At 48.4% G+C, this 22,471-nt stretch overlaps 2 protein-coding genes across 2 annotated transcripts; one reads left to right on the plus strand and one right to left on the minus strand.

Moving 5' to 3' along the window:
- The first annotated feature begins 6,733 nt into the window (after window positions 1-6,733).
- gpr185a (G protein-coupled receptor 185 a) lies at window positions 6,734-7,711 on the plus strand. The gene has a single exon (XM_047043321.1). The coding sequence runs from the start codon at window positions 6,737-6,739 to the stop codon at window positions 7,709-7,711; it is 975 nt and encodes a 324-aa protein (XP_046899277.1). The 5' UTR covers window positions 6,734-6,736.
- A 6,037-nt stretch (window positions 7,712-13,748) lies between these two features.
- On the minus strand, window positions 13,749-17,492 carry si:ch73-362m14.4 (wiskott-Aldrich syndrome protein family member 3). The gene is made up of 8 exons (XM_047043256.1): window positions 17,360-17,492; window positions 17,089-17,223; window positions 16,660-16,813; window positions 16,402-16,519; window positions 15,499-15,671; window positions 14,832-15,098; window positions 14,339-14,715; window positions 13,749-13,991 (listed from the first exon to the last, which is right to left on the minus strand). The coding sequence occupies exons 1-8, from the start codon at window positions 17,490-17,492 to the stop codon at window positions 13,834-13,836; spliced, it is 1,515 nt and encodes a 504-aa protein (XP_046899212.1). The 3' UTR covers window positions 13,749-13,833.
- Between the last annotated feature and the right edge of the window lie 4,979 nt (window positions 17,493-22,471).

Consider the following 22,471-nt stretch of genomic DNA (forward strand, 5'->3'; position numbering starts at 1 on the left):
TCTCCTTCCTTTCCCTCCTTTCCCTCTTCTCCCTCCTCTCCTTCCTCCCCTCCTCACCTTCATCACCCTCCTCTCCCTCCTCTCCTTCCTCTCTCTCCTCACCCTCCTCTCATTCATCACCCCAGCCCCAATACATATTTAGGTTTGGGGTCGGTAGAGCTCAGTGCAGAGCATTTGACTGAAGATCAAGAGGTCACAGGTTCACCCTTTCCCCCCTTGGAAGTCACGTTGAACAAGTTTATGCTAAATGAATGTATTGTTATTGTTTGTTCTAACCCCAATCCTTAACATCAAAGGTGTACATAGAGCTCAACAGAATGCTTAAGAGATACAATCAGTAAAACAAATAGAAATACTAATCTACTTGTATGTGGGTAAACACATGTTTGATACAAGCATGTATTTCCATGTAAATGCATGCTTGAGCTGGGCAGTTAAAACATTCCAGTACTTCTAATTGTAGGCAAACTGCTTTCTGATAGCTTTTCTGGTGAATACACTGGTGTACTTAGATCATGATCATAGTCCTCTTTTCACACTTTCACAAGACTGCTAATTCTGTCTGAGTTCCAGTTTGAGGTCTGTATTTCTGTATTTCCTCCCAGTGTTCAAACAGATTGTAATAAAATCAGTCCCTGGAGAAGACAGGCTGTGTGGTGATTGTACAGTTCTTCAAAGCGTCTCTGAGTGAATGACGTGACTGATAAACATGACTCAGTTAAGATAGAGTCTCGTTCCGCAGTTTGGATTGAGATCGTTCCCATCTTGAGCCCCGGGAGTGAAGAATTGAGACGCAGCCTGATAGTTAATCCTCATCCTTTGTCGGAAGGTCAGTGTGAGGGCAAAAAACAGCTTCACATCACGTAACCACAACTACTCAGACACTCGTGATATTAATGGCCCTTCTGATGCAGTATGATTAGCCGTTAACCCAGCACATAAGGGTAAGCTAACGTGATGTATCGGGTTTCACTAACTTCCGTAATATCCTGCATTTGCACAGTTTTTTTTATCTTACTCTTTTTCACCAAGGAATATGAGAGACAGTTACTAACACGAGGTCAAGCATTTAAAGTCTTCCATACAGTACTTGTACTTGAAAACTACAGTCTCCAAAAACAATAAACCTAACTATATATTTTACGTGGCAAGTTTTTCTATGAGGTATCAGAAAACCACAGTGGTGAACAATGTGTAATAATGTTATTAATTTTACAAACTTGTGGTGTAGAGAAGAATGTGTCATGTGATTATTAATATGACTAAATGTGTTGTGTGCTAGAGAATGTGTGTGAACAGTGTGTATGTGATGGGGGGTACAGGTTGACGTGTGTGGAGCGAAGCATTCCTGCACCTCCTCCTTCACCCACCTCCTTCTTCTCCTCCATCCTCTTTATCCCTTCATCCTCCTTCCCCCTTGCTTCCTCGTCCTCCACAAGTACCCTCCCCTTCAGCTGGAACCAGGGGTGTGTTCTCCAGAAGAGAGGAGAGCAGCAGTGTGTCCCCAGTCCTACTAGCCCACACTGCCCTCTGGTGGCTGACTGTGGAACGGCAGCATCTGAATGCACTGTAGGTGCAGCCATTCTCCTACATCTTCCCTCAGCCTCTTTCTCCCCTAGCCTCTCTCTCTATCTTTGTCCTCAGCCTACCCCCAGCCTCTCCCCTAGTCTCCTTCCCAGCCTATCCCAGGCATCCTTCTGTGTGTGTGGGATGGAGTGTTTGTATGAGATGAAGGAAGTATATATGTGTGGGATGGATACAGAGAAAGAGAGAAAGAGAGAGAGAGAGAGAGAGAGAGAGAGAGAGAGAGAGAGAGAGTGTTTGTGTGTGTGGTATGGGGAGGGGTAGATAAGTCACTGAGAACACCCCCACACAAACACACACAAACATACACATACAACACTCACATATTCAACACTGGTGTTAGAAAGATTGAGTATTATGGTATTGTCTTACATTTCCCTTTGATCTACTCCACTCGAACTGTCTGTTTTTCTGTCTGCCTGCCTGTCTTTATCTGTCTGCATGTGTTTGATAGATAGGGGATACAGGTAGAGGGTTAGAATTAATATGTAGCCTATCTTTAGTTTTTCACAATTGCTAAAACACTAAACCCCATTCTCTGAATCAAATGTTCAGTGGCCTGAACCCATTTGTCAAATCAGACACTCTTTTGGCAAAACTCTAAACACATTCTCATTCACTTCTTCAGAAAAACTCACTAGAGGAGAAAAAGATTTAATCAACCTTTGGAGGAGCAATTCAGAGAGGGATCCTCTCCTCCAGTGACGGTTGGCGAAAGAGAGGTGCAGAACACAGGCTAAACATAGTCATACAACAGGGAAGTGTCAATGGGTGTTGAATCACCAAAATCCAGTGTTTCACACTCCAAAATCAATTTTATTTTATTGCTACAGTAAATGAATTTACTGTGTATTCATAAACACATTATTCTTTACATGTAACTATGTGCCCTGGATGCTGTGTTCTCAATTTTTTTTGTTGTGTCTAATGATTGCTCCATAGTGTTTATATATTGATTGGTTGTGCTTATGATCTGAAAGCAGTGTTTGAATTTGAGCACAGGTTACAGTTTTTTTCAACTGCTTAAAAACAAAATCCTTGTCACACCATACCTGAAACCTAACACTCATACACCGAAACTAGACATCAAATCTGCAAAATCATACGCACATTTTTGGCCTTTGACTCAGTTTTTAATTTCAGTGTGTGTGTGCCATGAACTGTACCATACAGTAATATACACTATTTTGTACAGTATAGTCCGAATTTTTTCTCTTACAGTCACTGTACTGTTGCACAGTATGATACAGCAATCCACTAGACTGGGACCAATCATGCAATGCACTGCAGTCAATGGATGCATGGGTGCTAAAATATATGTATTTGTATAGTTTACTGGTATTCTGCTGAAGCAGCTATTATGTGTACATTAGAACATGTGTACATTACAGCAGATTGTTACATACCTGTTATCATTTCTACAGTAAAGGTTCAAATTATACCCACCACTGTAAATCGACTCAAATTAGGCTATTTACAGTTTTTCACAATTGTTAAAACCCGTTTCTCTAAACAATAACGGCTTTCTTCAAAACTGCATACACAAAACTGAAAACCTCACACACAAAATGCTAAACCTGACACTCCTTTGCAAGATGACTCTTTGCCATTAAATCTCTTACAGTAAATTGTTTTAATTTTAACTTCTTAAGGCACTTTGGAGGAAGTTACCATTACCTAATCCAGACTCGGCTCAAGAACAAATTAAATGGGGGGGGGGGTTTGACAATGTCATGTTCTTTTAACCATAAAGAATTTTTTTGTATAGCATACATAATTTAAAAAAAATGTACAAACGGGATTACCTGTGTAGAATACTGTGTTGGCTCATTTCACTCAGAGTAACACACATTTTCTAGCTACTTAACACAACTTTACTTACTGATCTCAGTGATGTGACAGTGGTGGCAGAGCTGGAAGTGCCTGTAGGCACTGGTGTGGAGACCTCAAACAAGAGCCCACATTTTGAATGACGGTTATGGCGATAAAGACCCCTTCAAGGTCTACAGGGGTGAAGTCTGTCTGGTCCTATGTTAATATCATGGCCTCTGAAAGGGTCGTACTTTGGCCTACAGTGCAGTGCCTCATAGTTTTGGATTCAGAAGACTCTTGGTTACATGATAAATAAATATAATTCTGAGACATTGATTTTCTAACATGATGTCATATAGAGCCAAAACATTAGTTTATTATGGTGAAATACATAATACCACTGTACAATTATATTGGCATGCCTCCAGGTCTTGAAACCAGTGTGACAACGTTTTGGGGACATACAAATAAGGGGATGCAACACAGCCTTTAGTTTCTGGCATGTATGGTGTCAATTGACTTGGAGTGCTGCCCTCACACCTGCCATAACGGGGTGTTCCATCTCTCCAAACTGGAAAGAACTGGCCATGTTTGAGTCCTGTCACCCATGTTGCACCCACTGATCCAGGTATGGGCGGGGCTGTGTGTACTGATACTGCCAGAAGCTCAGCTATTGGCTCTTTTCTAAATATTTAGCTTTACATTCGGCGACTGATTTAACATTTGGATTCAACATTTCAGATTTAGATTTAACATTTAGATTTAGATTTAACATTTAACAATTAACATTTAACATTTAAAAGTTTTATAAAATAAATAAATTATTTTGCGTACTGCAGAAAATTGCTCTGGATAAGTTCTCATTTATTTAGATGGATTTCCCTCTTCATGTTTAAAAAAGTGACAGTTGAAAATTCTGCTGCATTTATTTGTGCTAAATGTGCAAAAACTGAGCAGGATTAATGGATCTTTTACAAACGGCGCCCCATACTAAAGTGCATAATTGTAAACATAACAATCAGTTAAGCACTATAAAAAGCCAACAGATCAGTGTACCTGTCCTCATCCATAATGGAAGGCAATGTTGCAGGAAGAGGAAGAGGGAGAGTGAGGATGAGAGGGGGAGCCCATGGAGGAAGAGAGGTAGGGAGAGGGAGAGGTAGACCTGGAGGCCGTGGAAGAATAGGGCCGAATTTACAGTATCTAATGAATTTCTAACAACATTGAACATTGGTTGACCCATGTTGTGAACCCTGGGGAAACATTGAGAGACGCTGGACCGAGAGTTCAGCCCAACCTCACCAGATATACTGTTGCAACAGTCATTTGGACATTTCAACAAGAGCATAGGTGAAAACTACTATTCTCTACTGTCTACAGAACAGTTCAGTAACATGTAGCCTACCATTTGCATTACATCAGTACTTTTTTGTACACAGTCACGGCAGTCCATCATTGAAACAATGTACTGTATTTCATTTGCTGAATACTTTCATTTGTCTTCACAAATGTATTTGCTGTGTTTATAATATGTAGCCTACTATACAGTATTCAATTTGAAATATGTTCAGATTTTCTGCACAAAATACAACCTTTATGTAGACAACGTGGAGAAATACAGTAAATATTTTCAGCAGTGTTCAGTACTGGTCTTGTCTGTTGTGTTTGGTCAACATATTCATGTACTTTTAGGTACTCAACTGTAACAATATCTCTGACTAAATCAAGCATGTTATATCATTAAAAAAGAATAGTTTGTATCAAAGTGTTTTAAATTTTGCATAACATTGTTTAACTAGTTCAAACGGAGTCCACTTTATGAACCATGAGTGTGGCATACGTTTACAGAAATTGTTTTTTATACATGATTATATCGTTTTTTTAAAGTGTTTAATTTTGCAAAAGATTGGAGGTGGTCTTCTACTTGTGTTGTGTGAATCGTGTGTTGAGTTTTGACAAAGTGAGCCCTGTTTTAAAAATGGTGCTGAAGCAATCGGAAAGAAACGGTACTATCATCTCGAGACACGGCTGCACTCCCCGGTGAATCTCTATTAGAACCGGTCCCGGTCTAACCGGACCGGAATGTGGCGCGTAGCGTTTCGTCTGCTGTGTCACGTTCTCCACTCTGATTCACCGCGGGAAGAACAGGGGGCGAACTCTTGACGTCAGCCGGAGAATCATCCCACACGGCCAATGGGGGTGTAACAGCCGGGAGCCTCGCGCAGTCCACCGCCAACATCTTCCGCGCTTTGTCAGCCAAGTCTCCGCGTCTCCTCCCGGACACCCGCCGAAGCGAAGAGCCGTTCTATTAACGACAAAAAATAACTGAAGGAGAGATCACCTACACATTGGGGGGTGTTTCTAGTCGCGCCCCCACCCTTGCGCCCTGCGTCTCCATCTTCTTTCCGAGCAGCTGTCAAGGAATGCGCGCGCCGGAACCTTACCGGAGCCGCACAGAGCCGGTGAGAAGGAGGCTCGAGATGGAGGCATGCACCGCTTCTCAGGTTGGCTATCAGTTTTTCTATCCGTGTTTCTATCCGTGTGTCCGTGTGCGTAGAACAGAGATTAACGCTCGAGATGAAGAGACATTGGTTCACCTTTATTCTTAGCTAATATGGCATCATTTGGTTTTTGACCTTAGAAGTCCTTTCTAACCTAGGGGAAACAGCGGGGAATATTCTAATAGAAGAAGGATGGGGGTATTCGTGGTGTGGCTGCTCATGTATTGTGTTTATGCATCACATGACTTGAAATAACTGATATCTAAATTTAGCTCAAAGACGTGCCATTCATGGCCATTTTTACTCCTTCTATAAATTCCTTTTCTGCCAGCTCTGTGATGTCATGTAGTCCCCGTGGAGGGGCTTGCATTTGAATTTAACCCTCTCCTGAAAGGGTCGGAGGACGTTACTATCCCACCCTGTAAAGTGTCCGTTCTTGTGAGCTTATTGTCGTCATGTTTCTCGTGCAGCATGAGCTAGACAGGTGTGATGAAATATAGATTGTTTGGGGGACTGTATTATTGCATTCATCTGTGTCTATATTATTGTATCCTCCACCCACAGACACCTCTCATGCTGTCCCACCCCAACCCCCCTTTCTGCCCCCTTTCTGCCTCCCCCCCCCTCTGTCCCATCTCCCAACCCCATTTCTCTGCCTTCCTCATCTCCCCCCCCACCCCCTCGCTCTGCCCCCCACCTTCGTTGCCCCCCTCTGCCTCCCCCTTCCCATTCTCCCCCCTTCCTCCCTTCCTCCCTTCCTCCCTTACTCCCTTACTCCCTCCTCCTCCCCCTCCCTCCCTCCCCCCCCCCCTAGGGATGATTCAGGCGCTGCTGCAGCTATGAGTAACCAGCTCTCCAACACCTCCATCTCCAGCTGGGACGGACCAGAGGGGCGCAACTCCTCCCCGTCCACCGAGCTGCTCCCAGTGCCGTTAACCGTCAACCCCTGGGACGTGGTCCTGTGCGTGACCGGCACCCTGATGTCCTGTGAAAACGCCCTGGTGTTGGCCCTGGTGGTGTCCACGCCCAGCCTGCGCGCCCCCATGTTCCTGCTGATCCTGAGCCTGGCTCTGGCTGACACGTTGGCCGGCCTGGGCCTCATCCTCAACTTCACCATCACCTACATGCTGGACTCGGACCTGGTCACGCTGCTGGCGGCCGGCCTGCTCATCACTGCCTTCTCCGCCTCGGTGCTCAGCATCCTGGCCATCACCGTGGACCGGTACCTGTCTCTGTACAACGCGTTGACCTACCACACCGAGCGCACGGTCATCTTCACCTACGCTGTGCTGGTGCTCATCTGGCTGACGAGCCTGACGCTGGGCTCGCTCCCGGTCCTGGGTTGGAACTGCCTGGAGGACGCCAGCGCCTGCAGCGTGTTCAGGCCGGTGGATAAGAACCACGCGGCAGCGCTGGCGGTGGCGTTCCTGCTGGTCCTGGCTCTGATCCTGCAGCTGTACCTCCAGATCTGCAGGATCGCCTTCCGCCACGCGCAGCAGATCGCCGTGCAGCAGCAGTTCATGAGCGCGGCGCACGCCTCGTCCACCACCAAGGGCGTGTCCACTCTGTCGGCGATCCTGGGCGTGTTTGCGGCATGCTGGGTGCCGCTAGCGTTGTACTCCCTGGTGGCCGACACGCGCTACCCGCCTGTCTACACCTACCTGGCGGCTCTGCCCGCCATCTGCCACTCCATCATCAACCCCGTCGTCTACGCCTTCCGCAACCCGGACATCCAGAAGGGTCTGAGGCTGGCATGCTGCGGGTGCTCCTCTTCCCGCTTCTCCATGCGGCCCCGCACGCCCAGCGACGTCTAGACCGCCAGGACCACCAGGACCCCAGCCATGTTGAGACCACCAGGACCCCACACATGTCTAGTCCACCAGGATTCCACACGTCTAGACCACCAGGACCGCCAGACATGTGTAGACTACCAAGACCACCAGGACTCCAGAAATGTCTAGACCACCAGGACCCCACACATGTCTAGACCACCAGGATTCCACACACGTCTAGACCACCAGGATTCCACACATGTCTAGACCACCAGGATTCCACATATGTGGATTCCACACATGTCTAGACCACCAGGACCAGCGGGATCCCCAGACAAGACTTTGCTCCTCCTCCAGCTTCTCTCTGTGGCCCAGCCTGTCTTCCTGTGTCTAGTCCACATGGGGCTCCACTGTGGGACATAGCTGAATGGAGGGATTAGTGACTGTGGGACCTGCAATGATGACATTGTCTGTGGATGAGTCAGATGATGTCGCCAATGATGTTGCATTTTTCTTTATTTCGAAGCCTGTAGAGCTGTAGGAGGATAGAGTTCTCTATTCAGGCCATAAAGGAGCGCTATCCCCACCACCTCAACAACTCGCCCCACACACGTGGTAAGGCAGAAGGGTGGGTATGAGGGTAGGGTGGGGTAGGAGCGTGATGGGTGAGGATAGTTGGGCAGGAGGGCGAGTAGGAGGCAGTGGCGTAACTATAGGGAGTGCAAGGAGTGCAGCTGCCCTAGGGCCCGTGGCGAAAGGGGGCCCGTCCTCGATCTCACCGTAAAAGTGAGACAACCTGACCGGGCCTCTTAAGGCAATCTGACCTGGCCCCTTTCACCGCTGTAATACCGCCAATTGAAGATCACATATGATCTAGTCTTATCAATTCGCAAACATTTCTCAATTATGGTGTCAGTTATTCAGAATTATGAGCTATCACCTGCCCAATAAACATTTTAAAAACAGTCAGTGTTAACAACAGCAAATAATTAATTTTTCCTCATTTGCCTTTTGCTGAATAAAACAAATGTCGTTTTTATTAAGTAATATTGCCCTCGAAAAATAGCAAGGTGTCTGGGTAATATTGTTGTCAAAGATTCCCGCCCACCCACACAGGATTGTTCCCATCCAGTTGTTGGAATACCACAGACAGTTGTTGTTGGGATACTACAGTTGTGTTGCATTAGCGTTTTGAAGCGAATTAGGCTACCCCATGCCATGCCCTTTAACATAAAAGTGGCTCCAGAAAGCGGCAGGAACGAAAAGAGCAAGATGTAAGGATGGCAAAGCTGTCAAAACTATCCTCATTTGGATTGTGGCGAAGCGTGTTGAAGAGGACGCTACGTCTGACCCCCAGCCCGGCAACAGCAATGAGTGTGAAACTCAGCCACCAGGGTAGGCTAATAATTACATAACGTTTACTGTCTGGTATATGCAGTTGACATGGCTATTAAAAGTCATAAAAATGCATATATAGGCCTAGGCTACCAGGCAGCGGCCAGGTTAGATATAGTAAACTGTGCAGGATGTAGTCGGAAAATAGCTAAAGCTAGATAGACTAAATGTAAACTAGCATATCTAACTAACATAAAATTAAATATTCACCATCGAAGTGACTGTTTTTTTTTACTAGTACCCAGATAGCACACATGACAGATCGAAACGTCATTCATAACGTCGGATAAGCCTCGGTAAATGATCAGATTTTCTTCTCATCTCTGTGCTCTATTTCAAACGTCGCAGATACGTCGGCTCATGACTGACTGTTCCATTATGCTCATTCCGTGTTGTAGCAAGCATAATCTAGAGCCAAAGACTCGCGAGTCAGAGCCGTTCACTTTTAAAAAACCGTAATCTATCTTCACATAGAAGGAGCAGTCGTTACCCTTAATTGTACATCATGAGTAGCCTAAATTTCCTTGCGCATCGCTAAACTGAAAACTCAATAATTTCGCCTGACGATAGGTCGGTAAGGGGCCCGTTGGTGAGATCTGCACTCGGGCCCGCCAAGTCCTTGTTACGCCGCTGGTAGGAGGACAGAGAAGAAGAGTTTATAAGGTCGGGAGGGTGGGTAGGAGGAAAGGGTAAGGCAGGAGGGTGGGTTAGGCGGGTATGTTAGGGCAGGATGAGAAGTAGGTAGGTAGGTAGGTAGATAGGTAGGCAAGTCAAGTTATCAACGGTTGAATAAGCCTCAGTGCTCCAGCCAGGTGGCAGTGCTAGATGAGGCCTGTGTGTCGTCACCCGTCAGGGTTCCCTGTCTTACGTGCTTACGGAGCGTCACCTATAGGGTGGGGGTGCAGGGTGTAGCAAAGTTATAGAGCAAATGACTGTAGATCAAGGAGTTGCAGGTTCGAATCCCCCCTGTACATTGCCTTGGATAAAAGCGAAATAAACACATTCTCATTATTCTTTATGACGTTTCAGCAGGGGACAGAGGCGCAGAGCAGGTGCTGGTAGATGTCGCTGTCCGAGGTGCTGAAATAGATGAAGCACCAGTAATGGGACAAGTGCCGGCCGTGTGCCATACATAATGTAACAGTGTTTGTGTTAGATCATTCCTAGACAGAAACAAGCCCAGCTCCAGCTCAACACGCCCAGCTGCTCCCTGAGTGACAGAGTGATGCATTTTGCATGGAGGAGGCTCGTTAGCGACAAGACACACACTGGCAGAGGCGTCACAGCATCTCAATGAAAAGCCACACAATGCTATATTATGCTACCTTACATTACCTTTCATTCATTTATCATACAATCCGTCACACACATGCTTAAAAAAAGTTACAATTTCCTCATTTACATTCAAATTAATTAATTCATTTTTTGAATGACTTCATTCACTCAGCAGATGCTTTGATCAACGCATACAACGCATTCCTATAGTAATAGGAAAGTACAGTAGAAAATCACACATAATAATACAACAAGTATTGAATAATATTTCTACGTCAGAGTGCCAACATTAACACCTGAACTACAATACATAGTACAGTGCAGCAAAAGCCATGTCCTATCCTAATTGCAACATCAAACAGTTTTGTGGGTGCAGTCTCTTGCCAGACAGAGGTACGGGATCTCAAGTACAACATGAAAAGGAAGGACAGATTAGCAGGCATCATGATAAGACATAACATACAATAAGTCCACATCTAACTCCAAACGTCACACTCGACCTGGGTTGGTCCAGCTAAGTAGTTGGAGTATGTGACAGGAGGGCACAGGTTCGAATCCCCCCCACGTTCGCCTCTTTGGATGAAAGCTAAATGAACACATTGTTATTCTACTGAGCAGCTTCCCTCTCTTCTATGTGATCCTGGGGTTCATATCTATGTAACCCTCAGGGTTGTATCCTTATGGTTGTACATAGTAACACGTGATTATAATATGCAAATATATGTGTTCCTGTCTCCAGGATCTTCCCTTGCTCTCCAGAATGTCTGCCTTGTATCTGCACTCTGGCAATAACCACGTCTGATATCATCTCCAGGCATGGCCTGCTGAATGTTCTGAACCCCAAACTAACATGTAGCTTCAGCCGGGTTAGGGTCTGTGGTATCAACAATCGTGTCTGGGATCATCTGGATTATCTACTTAATCTGAATAATCTGGATAATCTTGAACGATGATACCGTCCGAGTCCAGGTGAGAGGGGACCCGTGCTCTGGAAGCATACACACGCACACTCATACACACGCAATCCACACACACCACACACACACACACACACACAGCCCTCACCGCCAAAGCCACAGCTATGGAGCGTGAGCGGCCGGTCCTCACAGCTCCTCCTCTGCATGACTGAGGAAGAGTCGTCACAGGGTTCTCACAACTCTCAGCAGGTTGATACAGAGATATATTTTTATATATAGATATAGAAAATCACTCAACTGATGGATTCTACACATGTACTGTTTTATTTCTGTTCCTGTTTAAAGCATAACGATCACAAATGTTGTCTTAAGGTCTTGTTCAGCTGGTTTAGAAATGTATTCGAAGAATGATGTTTTCATAAATGACACAAAACAAGTGTGGCGTCTGTGTACTTTTCTACTGACAGTGAATGTGCCTCGGGGATCACAGCTGCTCTAACCTAGTGCTTAGTAACTAAGAGACCCATTCTACCACATTTAGAGGTTTCAGAATGTTCCAGGGTTAGACTTAGGGTCTCCAGGTAAATCACATCTGCTTCTGGTCAAAGTGATTCTGCAGGAACACAAGCTGAGTGTCTCAGTAAACAAATACACACTATTAGAATTTAGGCTATTAAAACAATTCACTAATAAATGTAAAAATGAATCCAGGACTATTTTACTGTCAATGGTGTTTGGATTCAGACAATGTGTGAGGGGTTAGTGTGTGGAACTCTGCCATTGGTCAGTGTCCTACAGAGGGGCTCTGCCATTGGCCGCTGCCCCACCCCTGTGAGGTCCTGGCACATATGTTATGGAACAGATGGAGGTGGTAGGAAAGAACAGTGGGAGAAATGTGTGCAAAAGAAACAAGCTCAAGTGTGACATGTGTGTGTGTGCATGTGTGAGTTAATGGAAAAACATTCCCTTATACCATATATTTCTATTCCTCCATCTGTTATAACTCAGCTCCCCTCCCACCTTTCTCCTGGCAGACACACAAATACACACACGCTCCCCTCCCGCCTCTCTCCTGGTCAACACACACACACTCATGCACACATCAAACACACACACACGAGCATACTCGCTCTACTCCGACCTTTCTCTGTCCCCTACACACAAGTTTAGAGACAGCAGGATGAAACCTCATTAGACAGCTTCTGGGGTTTATTAGTTACATGCATCATCAACAGGACTGGAGAACAAGATAAACAAACTCGTTGTACAAGCAGTGTTACCCAAATCTACACAACAATGGATATTAAACACAGGAGTTGTTCTAAACCCAAAGACATCTGCGCTGACACTGTGATGTAGAGATCCGTCACTCTGCTCTCCTGCCCCATCATTCCCTGTCCTTTTCCTTCCCTCTCCCTGCCCCCCCCCCCCCCCGTCCTACCCTCCTAACCCCTCCTGCCCTTCTACCCTTGCCTCCTCCCCTCCTACACCACTCCTCCCCACCTACCTCTCCTCCCGTCTTCCTACTCCACATCCTTCCCACCGACCCCTCTTCCTGCCATTCTACCCCCCGCCAGCCCCTATCCTGATTTAATGAAAAATATAGCGAGGCATTTAAATTCTCTTGTGAACTCTTACACAACTCTGACACACACGCCCATACACACACCCACGCACAGTATGAGAATAGAAGCTAAAAAGGTCAACAACTCTTTCTTTCACGACCACGTATGTTTCTGTTTTTCTTTCGTTTTTTTGTTTTTTTTACAAATAATACAGTAATATTACTTTTTTCTTGAGAAGGGTTTTTCAAACACAACACTTGAAAGTGTGAAAGTGGTGGTGATGAGAAGGATGAAACAGATCCTGCTGTCAGTCCTTCTCAGTGAGTAACAGCCCAGGGACACAGCAGTAGAGCTGGAGAGGTGTAGAGCTGTACATCTGTCGAGGTGTGGATCTGTAAATCTGTAGAGCTATAAAGGGTCCATTTCTCTTGGTGTCAACAGCGTCTCAAATGTTGCCCCCTCCCCCTTGGGGTTAGCCCCTCCCCTTGTATGAAGCCCCTCCCCTTAGGCCTAGCCCATCTGGGTGTGGCCAGTCCCCCAACGATGACTAAATCACTCACTGAACTAAAACCACAATATTATAGACACAAGACCGTTAGTTATATAATAGACTATCATATATTTATATATAAAGCAATCACTGAACAGATGTATGTAGTCACATGTGATGTGCACTTACAAGATTGCTTACGTTTGGAGGTTGTCCCCCCATGTATCTCCATCACACTCCTTCCATCCCTCCCTCCTTCCCTCTCACACTCCCTCCCTCTCTCCCTCTCTCCCTCGGGGTCTAGGATATATCTGGACTGTATTCATTAACCTATGTATCTCCCTAGAAACTGAGACAAATGCCTGTGATGATTGTGTACGTGTGTGCTTGTTTGCCTGTATGTGCATGCATGTATGTAGTGAAAGTATGTTTGGTGAGTGTGTGTTAATGTGTGTGTGTGTGTCCAGGTATTGGAATAGCAGCACCCACCCCTGCTCCCCCGGCTCCCCCACCCTAAATTCCTCAGTCGGACCACTCGTTCTCCTCAGGCTCCGAGTCCTCGTCCGATTCGCTGTACTCCACAGCGATGCGACGTGATAGGATGGTGGCCACGTCGTTTCCTACTGGCTCCTTCTTAGCCTCCTGCTCCCTCTGCTCCTGCACCTTCCTCAGCTGGATGCCTGCTCACACACACACACACACACACACACAGAGTACACACACAGTGCACACAAACACACACATTCATGAGGGATTCATGAGGGGATAGAGTGGGATGGATTGTGGAGCAATGTGGTGCGTAGCAGTTTGTAACATTGTGTGGCATAGGGTAGCATAGCATAGTAAGGTGCAAAGTTCTGTAGCATGGGTTAGCATAGCGTATCATAGCAGTGTGTAATGGTGTGTAGCACAGCATAGCAGTGTGTAATGTAGGATAGCATAGTTTGGCAGCGTGTAAAGAGGCACGGCATAGAGTCATGTTGTGTAGCGTAGGTAGCATAGCATCGCACGGCATCGAATAGCGTACCTCTCCGTATGGCAGACAGCAGGTCGCTGCGTGCATCCGTCATGGGCGTGGCGGGCACCGCCCCCTTCCTGGGCTCCCCAGACGGGAGGTGTAGGCCCCGTGCAGGGGACAGGACGTGGCTGGGGGGCCCCGGGGGAGGCGGGGGTGGGGCGGCAGGGGGGCCGCCGGCCGGGTGGGACGGGGAGGGGACGTAGTTGGCTGGCAGGGGGGGAGGTGGGGAGGGGCTGTAGGGGCGGGAGAGGGCAGCGAGGGAGGGAGCAAGGGAGGGGGGCAAGGAGGAGGGGGCGGAGGTGCTGTCGAAGGCTGTCTGGGCGGAGGGGATGAGAGGGGGGGGCGGAGGGGGGGCGGGTGGGATGAAGTGCTCAGTCTGGTGGCCGCTGGGAAGAGAAGTAGAAGAGACAGTTACATCATCCTATCTACCTCACTACCTACCAACCTAATAAGACCGAACGCGTATGTCGGACTAAGCGCGTGCCTGCGTGTGTGTTCACACCTGGCGTCCTTAGTTGTTGAAGGGCGTGGTCCGTTCAGGGCGGAGTCGGCGGGCGGGGCTCCGTGATGCGGGTGCGGCTGGGTGCGCCCCAGGGAGTGCTGACGAGCGGTGGCCGCGGCGACGGCAGAGGCAGGGGGGCGGTAGGCGCGGTCCAGAGATTGGGTCTGGTTGGCATTGGTCAGATGATCCATCCCATCAGGGGCAGCTGCTTCCTGGTTGGGGAGGCTGGGGGAAGTGGGGTAGGACATCTCGTCTGAAAGCCCCGACCTGGGATGAGATTGGATGGGAGGGAAGGGGGTGGGGTCATACACTAGTAAACATCGTCAGTAGAGTTAGGGTTGTGGTGGTCATTTGAAATTCCTTTCTCTTTTCACAAACCGTAACGCATCACATTAGACCGTATCTATACCGGTGATCTAACCAGTACCCAGTCCTGCCATAACATAATAATAAATAATAACGATAATAAATCCATATTGAGTTTCTAATAAGTAGTCTAATCTAGAGATCTGCAGCAGCTGACAGCAGGTTGACGTATTCCTTTGTGTGTGTGTGTGTGTGGGGGTTGTGAGGTGTGTGATCTATGTGTATGGTGTGTATGTAGTGTATGTATATGGTATGTGTTTTTGTATGTCTAATGAAGTGTCTGCTGTGTGTGTGTGTGTACCTGTCTGGGGACAGTGATCCTTCTGAGGACATGCCGTGGTAGGGTGAGGGTGTGAGGCGTGTGTCCGGGCGGAACTCCTTGTCGTACGCCATCATGTTCCACTCTTGTCGGCGGTTACGAGCCTTACGGACTTTCTTCACCTCCCTGCTGGGGTCCTCCACCTGCTTTTGCTCCTGACACACACACACACACCACACACATCCCACACACGTACCACACACGCACACACATACCACACACACATACCACACACGCACACACACACCACACACATACCACACACGCACACACACACCACACACATACCACACACGCACACACACACCACACACATACCACACACGCACACAAACACGCACACACGCACACACACACCACACACATACCACACACGCACACACACACCACACACATACCACACACGCACACAAACACGCACACACACACCACACACAACACACCACACACGCACACCACACACCACACATATACCACACGCGCACACACACACGCACACCACACACCACACACGCACACACACACCACACACATACCACACACGCACACACCACACACACACGTGTACGCCAAACACAAACCACACACACATACATACATATCACAAACACGTGTATGCACACACACACACACAGAGCAGAGTGTAAATCTGAATTGCTCCATGTACAGTCCAATGGGGGGGCTGTGATGTCACCATGGTAACATGGCCAGAGAACCATCTGTGCAAGAGGGGAAAAGATGGAAGGAAGTGATGGAGGGAGGGGGAGGGAGGGAGGATGGGGAGATGGAGTAAGGGAGGCTGGCAGACAGACAAGACAGACAGACAGGCAAACAGTCAAACAGACAAGCAGACCTACAGATAGGCAGACATACCGACAGACAAACCTTCTGCCTCCTCTTCTCCTTCCTCTTGTTCTCGGTGGCCTGCAGCATCTTCTCCTTCCACAGGTTGAAGAAGTAGGACGGGTCTGTGTAGAACTTCAGACCATCCTTCTTATCATCCCTGTGGAGGAAAGGAGATTGATTCATTCTCCTTTATTCATTCTTTTTATTCTATTCATTCTTAATAAATGATTCAATCCTAAGCAGAAGAGTAAGAGTGTGATGACTGACCTATAGGGGCCGAGCATGTTGCGTACTGACCTATAGGGACTGAGGATGTTGAGGGGTGGGGGCTTGTCACAGCGTTGGTACATGTCCATGACGGGGTTGAGGATGGAGGAGCGTGACACCACCTGCTGGTCTTGGATGGTACTGCTCCTAAACGCCTTCCTCATGTTGATGTCCTGGAGAGACACTGGGGTAGGCACACACATACGCTCTCATCAAACACACCTTGTCTCGCTCGCACCCTTCCTCTCCCAGCACGCCCCCAGGCTTGCCCTCCTCCCTCCTTCCTCCTCCTCGCCCTCCCCGCTTCCTGTCCTCCAACCCCCTCCCCCCGGCCTCCCCCTCCTTCCCCTCAAACCCTCTACCCCTCCTTCAACCTCCTCCTCCCAGCCTACCCCACCTCTCTCCCCGTCTCCCCCCTCCCCCCCTCCCGTCGTTCAATCCCCCCCCCCCTCTCCTCACCCTCCTCCACGGTGGAGTCCAGCTGGGTGACCTTCACAGCCAGCAGGTCCACTCTCTCCTGCAGGCCGCTCATCCTGAGGTAGAAGCTATTAGCCTCTGTGAACAGCTCTCCAAAGATGTCCTCCGCATGCCTGCCTGCACGCACACACACACACACACACACAAAAACGCGCTATAGTTAAACACACACCAAGATAATTGGGAGCTTGACAATCGGTAGCTGACTTATTGAGGCCGAATTATTACAGCGACCAATCAGAAGATGACTTACTGAGCCCGCCCAGCTGTTTGATGATGGCTGCCAGCGTGCTATTGGTCACACACTCCAGTTCACTGGTGACGCCATCGGGCAGGGCGCCGCGGCACAGGTGCCTGGGCTCGATGCTGCGCTGGACAAGGGGCATGGTGCCTGGGGGGGGGGGGGGGGGGGAGCAGGGGAAGGTTAGAGAGTGTAGTGTGTATTGTGTGTGTGTTAGGGTTAGGGGTTCGAGATGTGAGTGTATATAGGTGTCCGGGAGGGGGGAGGTGCAAGTGTGTGTGTGCGGCGCATGTGCCTCGGCACGTGTTTGGGTGTGTGTGTGTGTGTGTGTGTGTGCATTCATGTGTGAGTGTGTGGTGTGTGCACATGCAGGTGTGTGCAAATACATGTGTGTGTGTATGCATGCCGTGTGGGCCTGTGTCACAGTACATGTAGTGACCATGGAAACCCCCCCCCCCCCCCACCACCCTGGTCTTTGCGAAACTCCACGAGCCTCTACTGTCTCCTAGCAACCATGAATACTGCTCTGCTGGCCTCTCTCTCTCCTTTATGCTCCCTCCTCTGCTCTCTCTATCTCCTCTCTCTCTCCTCCCCTCACTGTTCTCTCCGTCCTCTCATCTTTCTCACCTCTCTGCTCTCTCTTTCTTCTCCTCTCTGCTCTCTATCTCCTCTCTCTCCGGTCTCTTTCTCCTGTCTCTCTCCTCTACCCTCTCCTCCTCTCGTCCCTTCTCCCCTCCTCTTTACTATTTCAGACTCCGCAGGATCAAACAGCTGAGTCAGATCACACTGCTCCTACATTTGAGACGTGTGTGTGCATGCATGACAGCTTCTGTGTGTGTGTGTGTTCGTGCGTAGGCGAGTGTGTGTACGTCTAGCGAGTAGCTATACTATATCAGTGCTCTAGTCGGAGGGCATCACCATGACAACCTTTCGAGGCTTTACATCATGCTCTGCTGCCCAGTACAACGAGAGGAGGAAGAGGAAAGGTGGGGGAGATGAGGAGAGGAGGAAGAGAGGAGGAGAGGTGAGGTGAAGAAGAGGGGGAACCATGGAGGGGAGGAGGAGAGAGGGGAGGAGACGAGGAAAGGTGGAGAAGAGGAGGAAGAGTGGAGGAGAGGAATGGAAACAGAGTTTCAAGTACATAACCCATGTGTAACAAGTACAGGCACACTGAAATGATTTGGTCCTGCTTCTCTTGACAATCCCTAGCGGCCTATCTAAACCTATTGTAATGAATCTAAACCTATTGTAATGAATCTAAACCTATTGTAATGAATCTAAACCTATTGTAATGAATCTAAACCTATTGTAATGAATTTAAACCTATTGTAATGAATCTAAACCTACACTTATTGCCAATATATGGAAAAATTATAATTTTGAACAATTCACCCTAACAACTAAAAATAATCAAACAATGTGTACATGCAGTGGGTGAAAGGAGATTGATGAAAGTTGTGGAGCTTAGCAGGATATAGTATGTCTGCTTTCTACAACGACCAGCTCAGTGGAGTGAAGGAGAGTCGAGGAGAGACAGCTAGACTACAAGGGTTAGGGCTAGTTTACTCTGGAGGAGGGTGGAGGGGGAAGTGGGCCAGGCCATATCCGGGGGCGTGTGTGTGAGTGTGTGTGTGTGTGTGTGTGTGTACGTGTGTGTGTGTGTCCGGGGGCAGGGTGTGTGGCCGGGCACAGCTGTCAGATTGCCAGCTAACTGGCACACCGTAGCATCATGACAACAGCAGTCAACACCCCCCCGGGGACTCCATCCACGGACACACACACACACAGCACACACACACACACACACGGCACACACACACACATGCACAAACACACAGACACACTCACACACCAAACACACACATACACGCTGGTGCGTACTCTACTCTGCTCGGCTATGAAGTCTGTTGTGATCCGAGGAGCAACCAAGATGGCTGCCCCCCCATCTCTGCTGCAGTCTCATAGTCTCTCAGAGATCCCTCTGTCTGGGGATGAACGCTCACTCACTCACACACACACACACACACTCACACACACACACTCCTCATACTCTCTTTTACTCTCTGTAAGATGAATGCTCATACGCTCTCTTCTAACTGTCTCTCTATCTCGCTCCTTTTCTCCCTCCAGGCTACATGCTGCCATGGATGGTTTTCCTCATCCCCTCTCCTCTTCAGCCTTCTCTCCTATCCTCTTCTCTTCCCCTCCTCTTCTCTCCCGTCCTCTCTTCTCCTCCTCTCTTCCCCTCCTATCTTCCCCTCCTCTCTTCTCCTCCTCTCTTCTCCTCTCTGCTCATCCTCTCTTTTCCTCCTCTCTTCCCCTCCTATCTCCTCCTCCTCTCTTCTCCTCCTCTCTTCTCCTCCTCTCTTCCCTGCCTCTCTTCCCCTCTTCTCTTCCCGTCCTCTCTTCTCCTCCTCTCTTCCCCTCCTATCTTCTCCTCCTCTCTTCTCCCACTGTCTTCTTCTCCTCTCTTCTCCTCTTCTCTTCCCCTCCTCTCTTCCCCTCCTCTCTTCTCTGCTCCTCCAGCTTTCCTCTCATCTCTCCTCCTTTCATTTACTCTCCTCTACCTCTTCTCTCCTCTCTTATTCTTCTTCCAGTCTTCTCCTTTCCTTTCTTCCTGTCCTAGTCTCCTCCTCTTCTCTCCTTTCTTCAGCAGTCTTTCTCCACAGTAATGCTGTACAGCTGATTAAAGAGTGGAAACCATGGTAACGGCTCCACTGTGAAGTCTTTGATCACGATTTGTGTCCTCTCACTTTGCACGCACACACACACTATGCATGCACACAATCACACACGTGTGCATCCAGGTGCATGCACCGCATGACGGGGATGTGGGTATAGAAGGATGACGCCACGGGATGCGTTCATTCGGACCGGAGATAGTGGAATAACGGATTACGTCATTGATTCTAGAGGCAAGTCCCCACCGAAGACGTGCACGTTATTTGTAAAATCAGAGCGAACAGGTGTGCGCGCGTGTGTGTCAATTTGCCTAGTCAAATACAGAAACAACGAGGTCAAGTCATGATTTAATTGCTAAAAGAGAACACCGTTTGACCCGCGGGCTTGGACGTGTTGTTTCCTGATACCCATATTGATCATCTAGGCTACTGATAATGACATGCCCTGATAACGTTGATAGGCTCTCTCTCTCTCCCTCTATGTGTCTGTCTCTCTGCCTCTCTGTTTCTCATCAAGCCTTCGGAATTACATAAACGCACCACAAGCATTACTCCCAAACGCATCGTTTTATAGTTTTTATAATTAAATGACCAGCGACCAGCGTGTGACAATAAGGATGGAAGCCTCACCTCTGCTTAGTCCTCCCGCGAGTAGGGACGGTCCTCTGCGTGGCTAGTCCAGCTAATCACCCATCAGCGGCGGAGCAAGTCGGAACGCGTCGGCGTGCTGCTATGAGTATCGCTGCATGCTCGCGGCGGAGGGAATGGAGGACGGTGCCGCCGCTTCTCCGAGGACTCTCTGCATGTGTGTATCACTGGCAGCCTACGCGAGCGCTCTGCAGCGATGACACTACGGCGCATGCGTATGGAGGGCGCACGCAGGCACAACCATCACCACCCTTCGTTTCCGTGACACGCACGCTCACGCGCACCCACACAAGGACACACATTATGTGCGTGATTTATCTGTCATGCGTGCAAGAGTGGAACTGACCTGTAACCTTCTGAGGTTGGTTTGGTTTACAGGATGAGGTGGGGGTGAGGGGTTAGGGAGGGAGGGAGTGGTGAGGGAGAGAGGAGTGAGAGAAGTAGGGGTGAGGAATTGGTTAGGGGTTAGGAAGGGAGGAGTGAGGGAGGGTGTGAGGGTGTGAGGGGGAGAAGAGGGAGGGATTAGGGAGGGGGAGAGGAGAGGGATTAGAGAGTGAGAGGGGTGAAGGGGGAGGAGTGAGGGAGTGGTGAGGGAGAGAGGGATGAGAGAAGTAGGGGTGAGGAAGTGGTGAGGGGTGAGGGAGGGAGGGAGGGAGGGAGGGAGGGAGGGAGGGAGGGAGGGAGGGAGGGAGGGAGGGAGGGAGGGAGGGAGGGAGGGAGGGAGGGAGGAGAGTACTGTGTAAAGAAATCTGTGGGAACGAGTGGCCGAATAAAAGCCTCTGTCATTGTCTGCCAGAGTGTGTGGGTGTATGTGTGTAGTATGTGTATGTGTGTAGTATGTGTATGTGTGTAGTCTACAATCTACCCAGACGCTCCCACGTTACCCCGCTCCTCATCTCCCTCCACTGGCTACCCATAACGGCCCGCATCAGATTCAAGACCCTGGTACTGACCTTCCGAGCAGTGAACGGGACTGCGCCCGACTACATCAAGTCTCTCCTGCAGCCTTACACCCCCACCCGCCACCTACGGTCTTCTTCAGACAACCGCCTGGTGGTCCCACCTCTCAAGACCGCCCGGTCCCAGCACAAGCTCTTCTCCTGCCTGGCACCCCAGTGGTGGAATCAACTCCCCACCTCCATCAGAGACACGGACTGTCTCTCCACCTTCAAGAGAAGGCTCAAGACACACTTGTTCCGGGAGTACAATGGTACTTAGGAATGGTTTGATGAACCCAACGCTAGTTTCCTCAAGGTTCACAATGACTCTTGCTTAGACTGTTGCTCTTGTTGGTTAGTGGTAGCTGATTTAAACTGTTGTATTCTTTTTCTAGTTAATCCTATTTTTATTGCTTTCCTACAGGTACACCTGCACTTAGAGCAGGGGTGTCAAACTCATTTCGCATCGTGGGCCACATACGGCCTAGGGAGATGTCAAGTGGGCCGGACCATTAAAATTATACCATACTCTGCTATAAATAACCAAAATATCATGTCTTTCTTCTGTGTTATCTAGTTTAATTGATATAAAGACCATATCGTATAAAGTCCGTCCAACCGCTTTAACAAGTAATGATCTCTTCGGTGGTGTAGTTGGTTAAAGCGTTGTACGGTTACATATTGTTAATGCGAATCTGGGATCCCAAGTTCGCGCCCCAGTCCAGTGAATCTCGTACGATATTCTTTAACTTTTACTGTGAGAAAATGACATAATTCTAAAGGCCTACGGATGTATCACAACATTTTAATGTGTGAGCACTAATATCAGATCAAAATGAACACATGTAGCCTTAATT

This window comes from Hypomesus transpacificus, chromosome 20 (assembly GCF_021917145.1).
Source record: "Hypomesus transpacificus isolate Combined female chromosome 20, fHypTra1, whole genome shotgun sequence".
NCBI classification, from domain to species: domain Eukaryota; kingdom Metazoa; phylum Chordata; class Actinopteri; order Osmeriformes; family Osmeridae; genus Hypomesus; species Hypomesus transpacificus.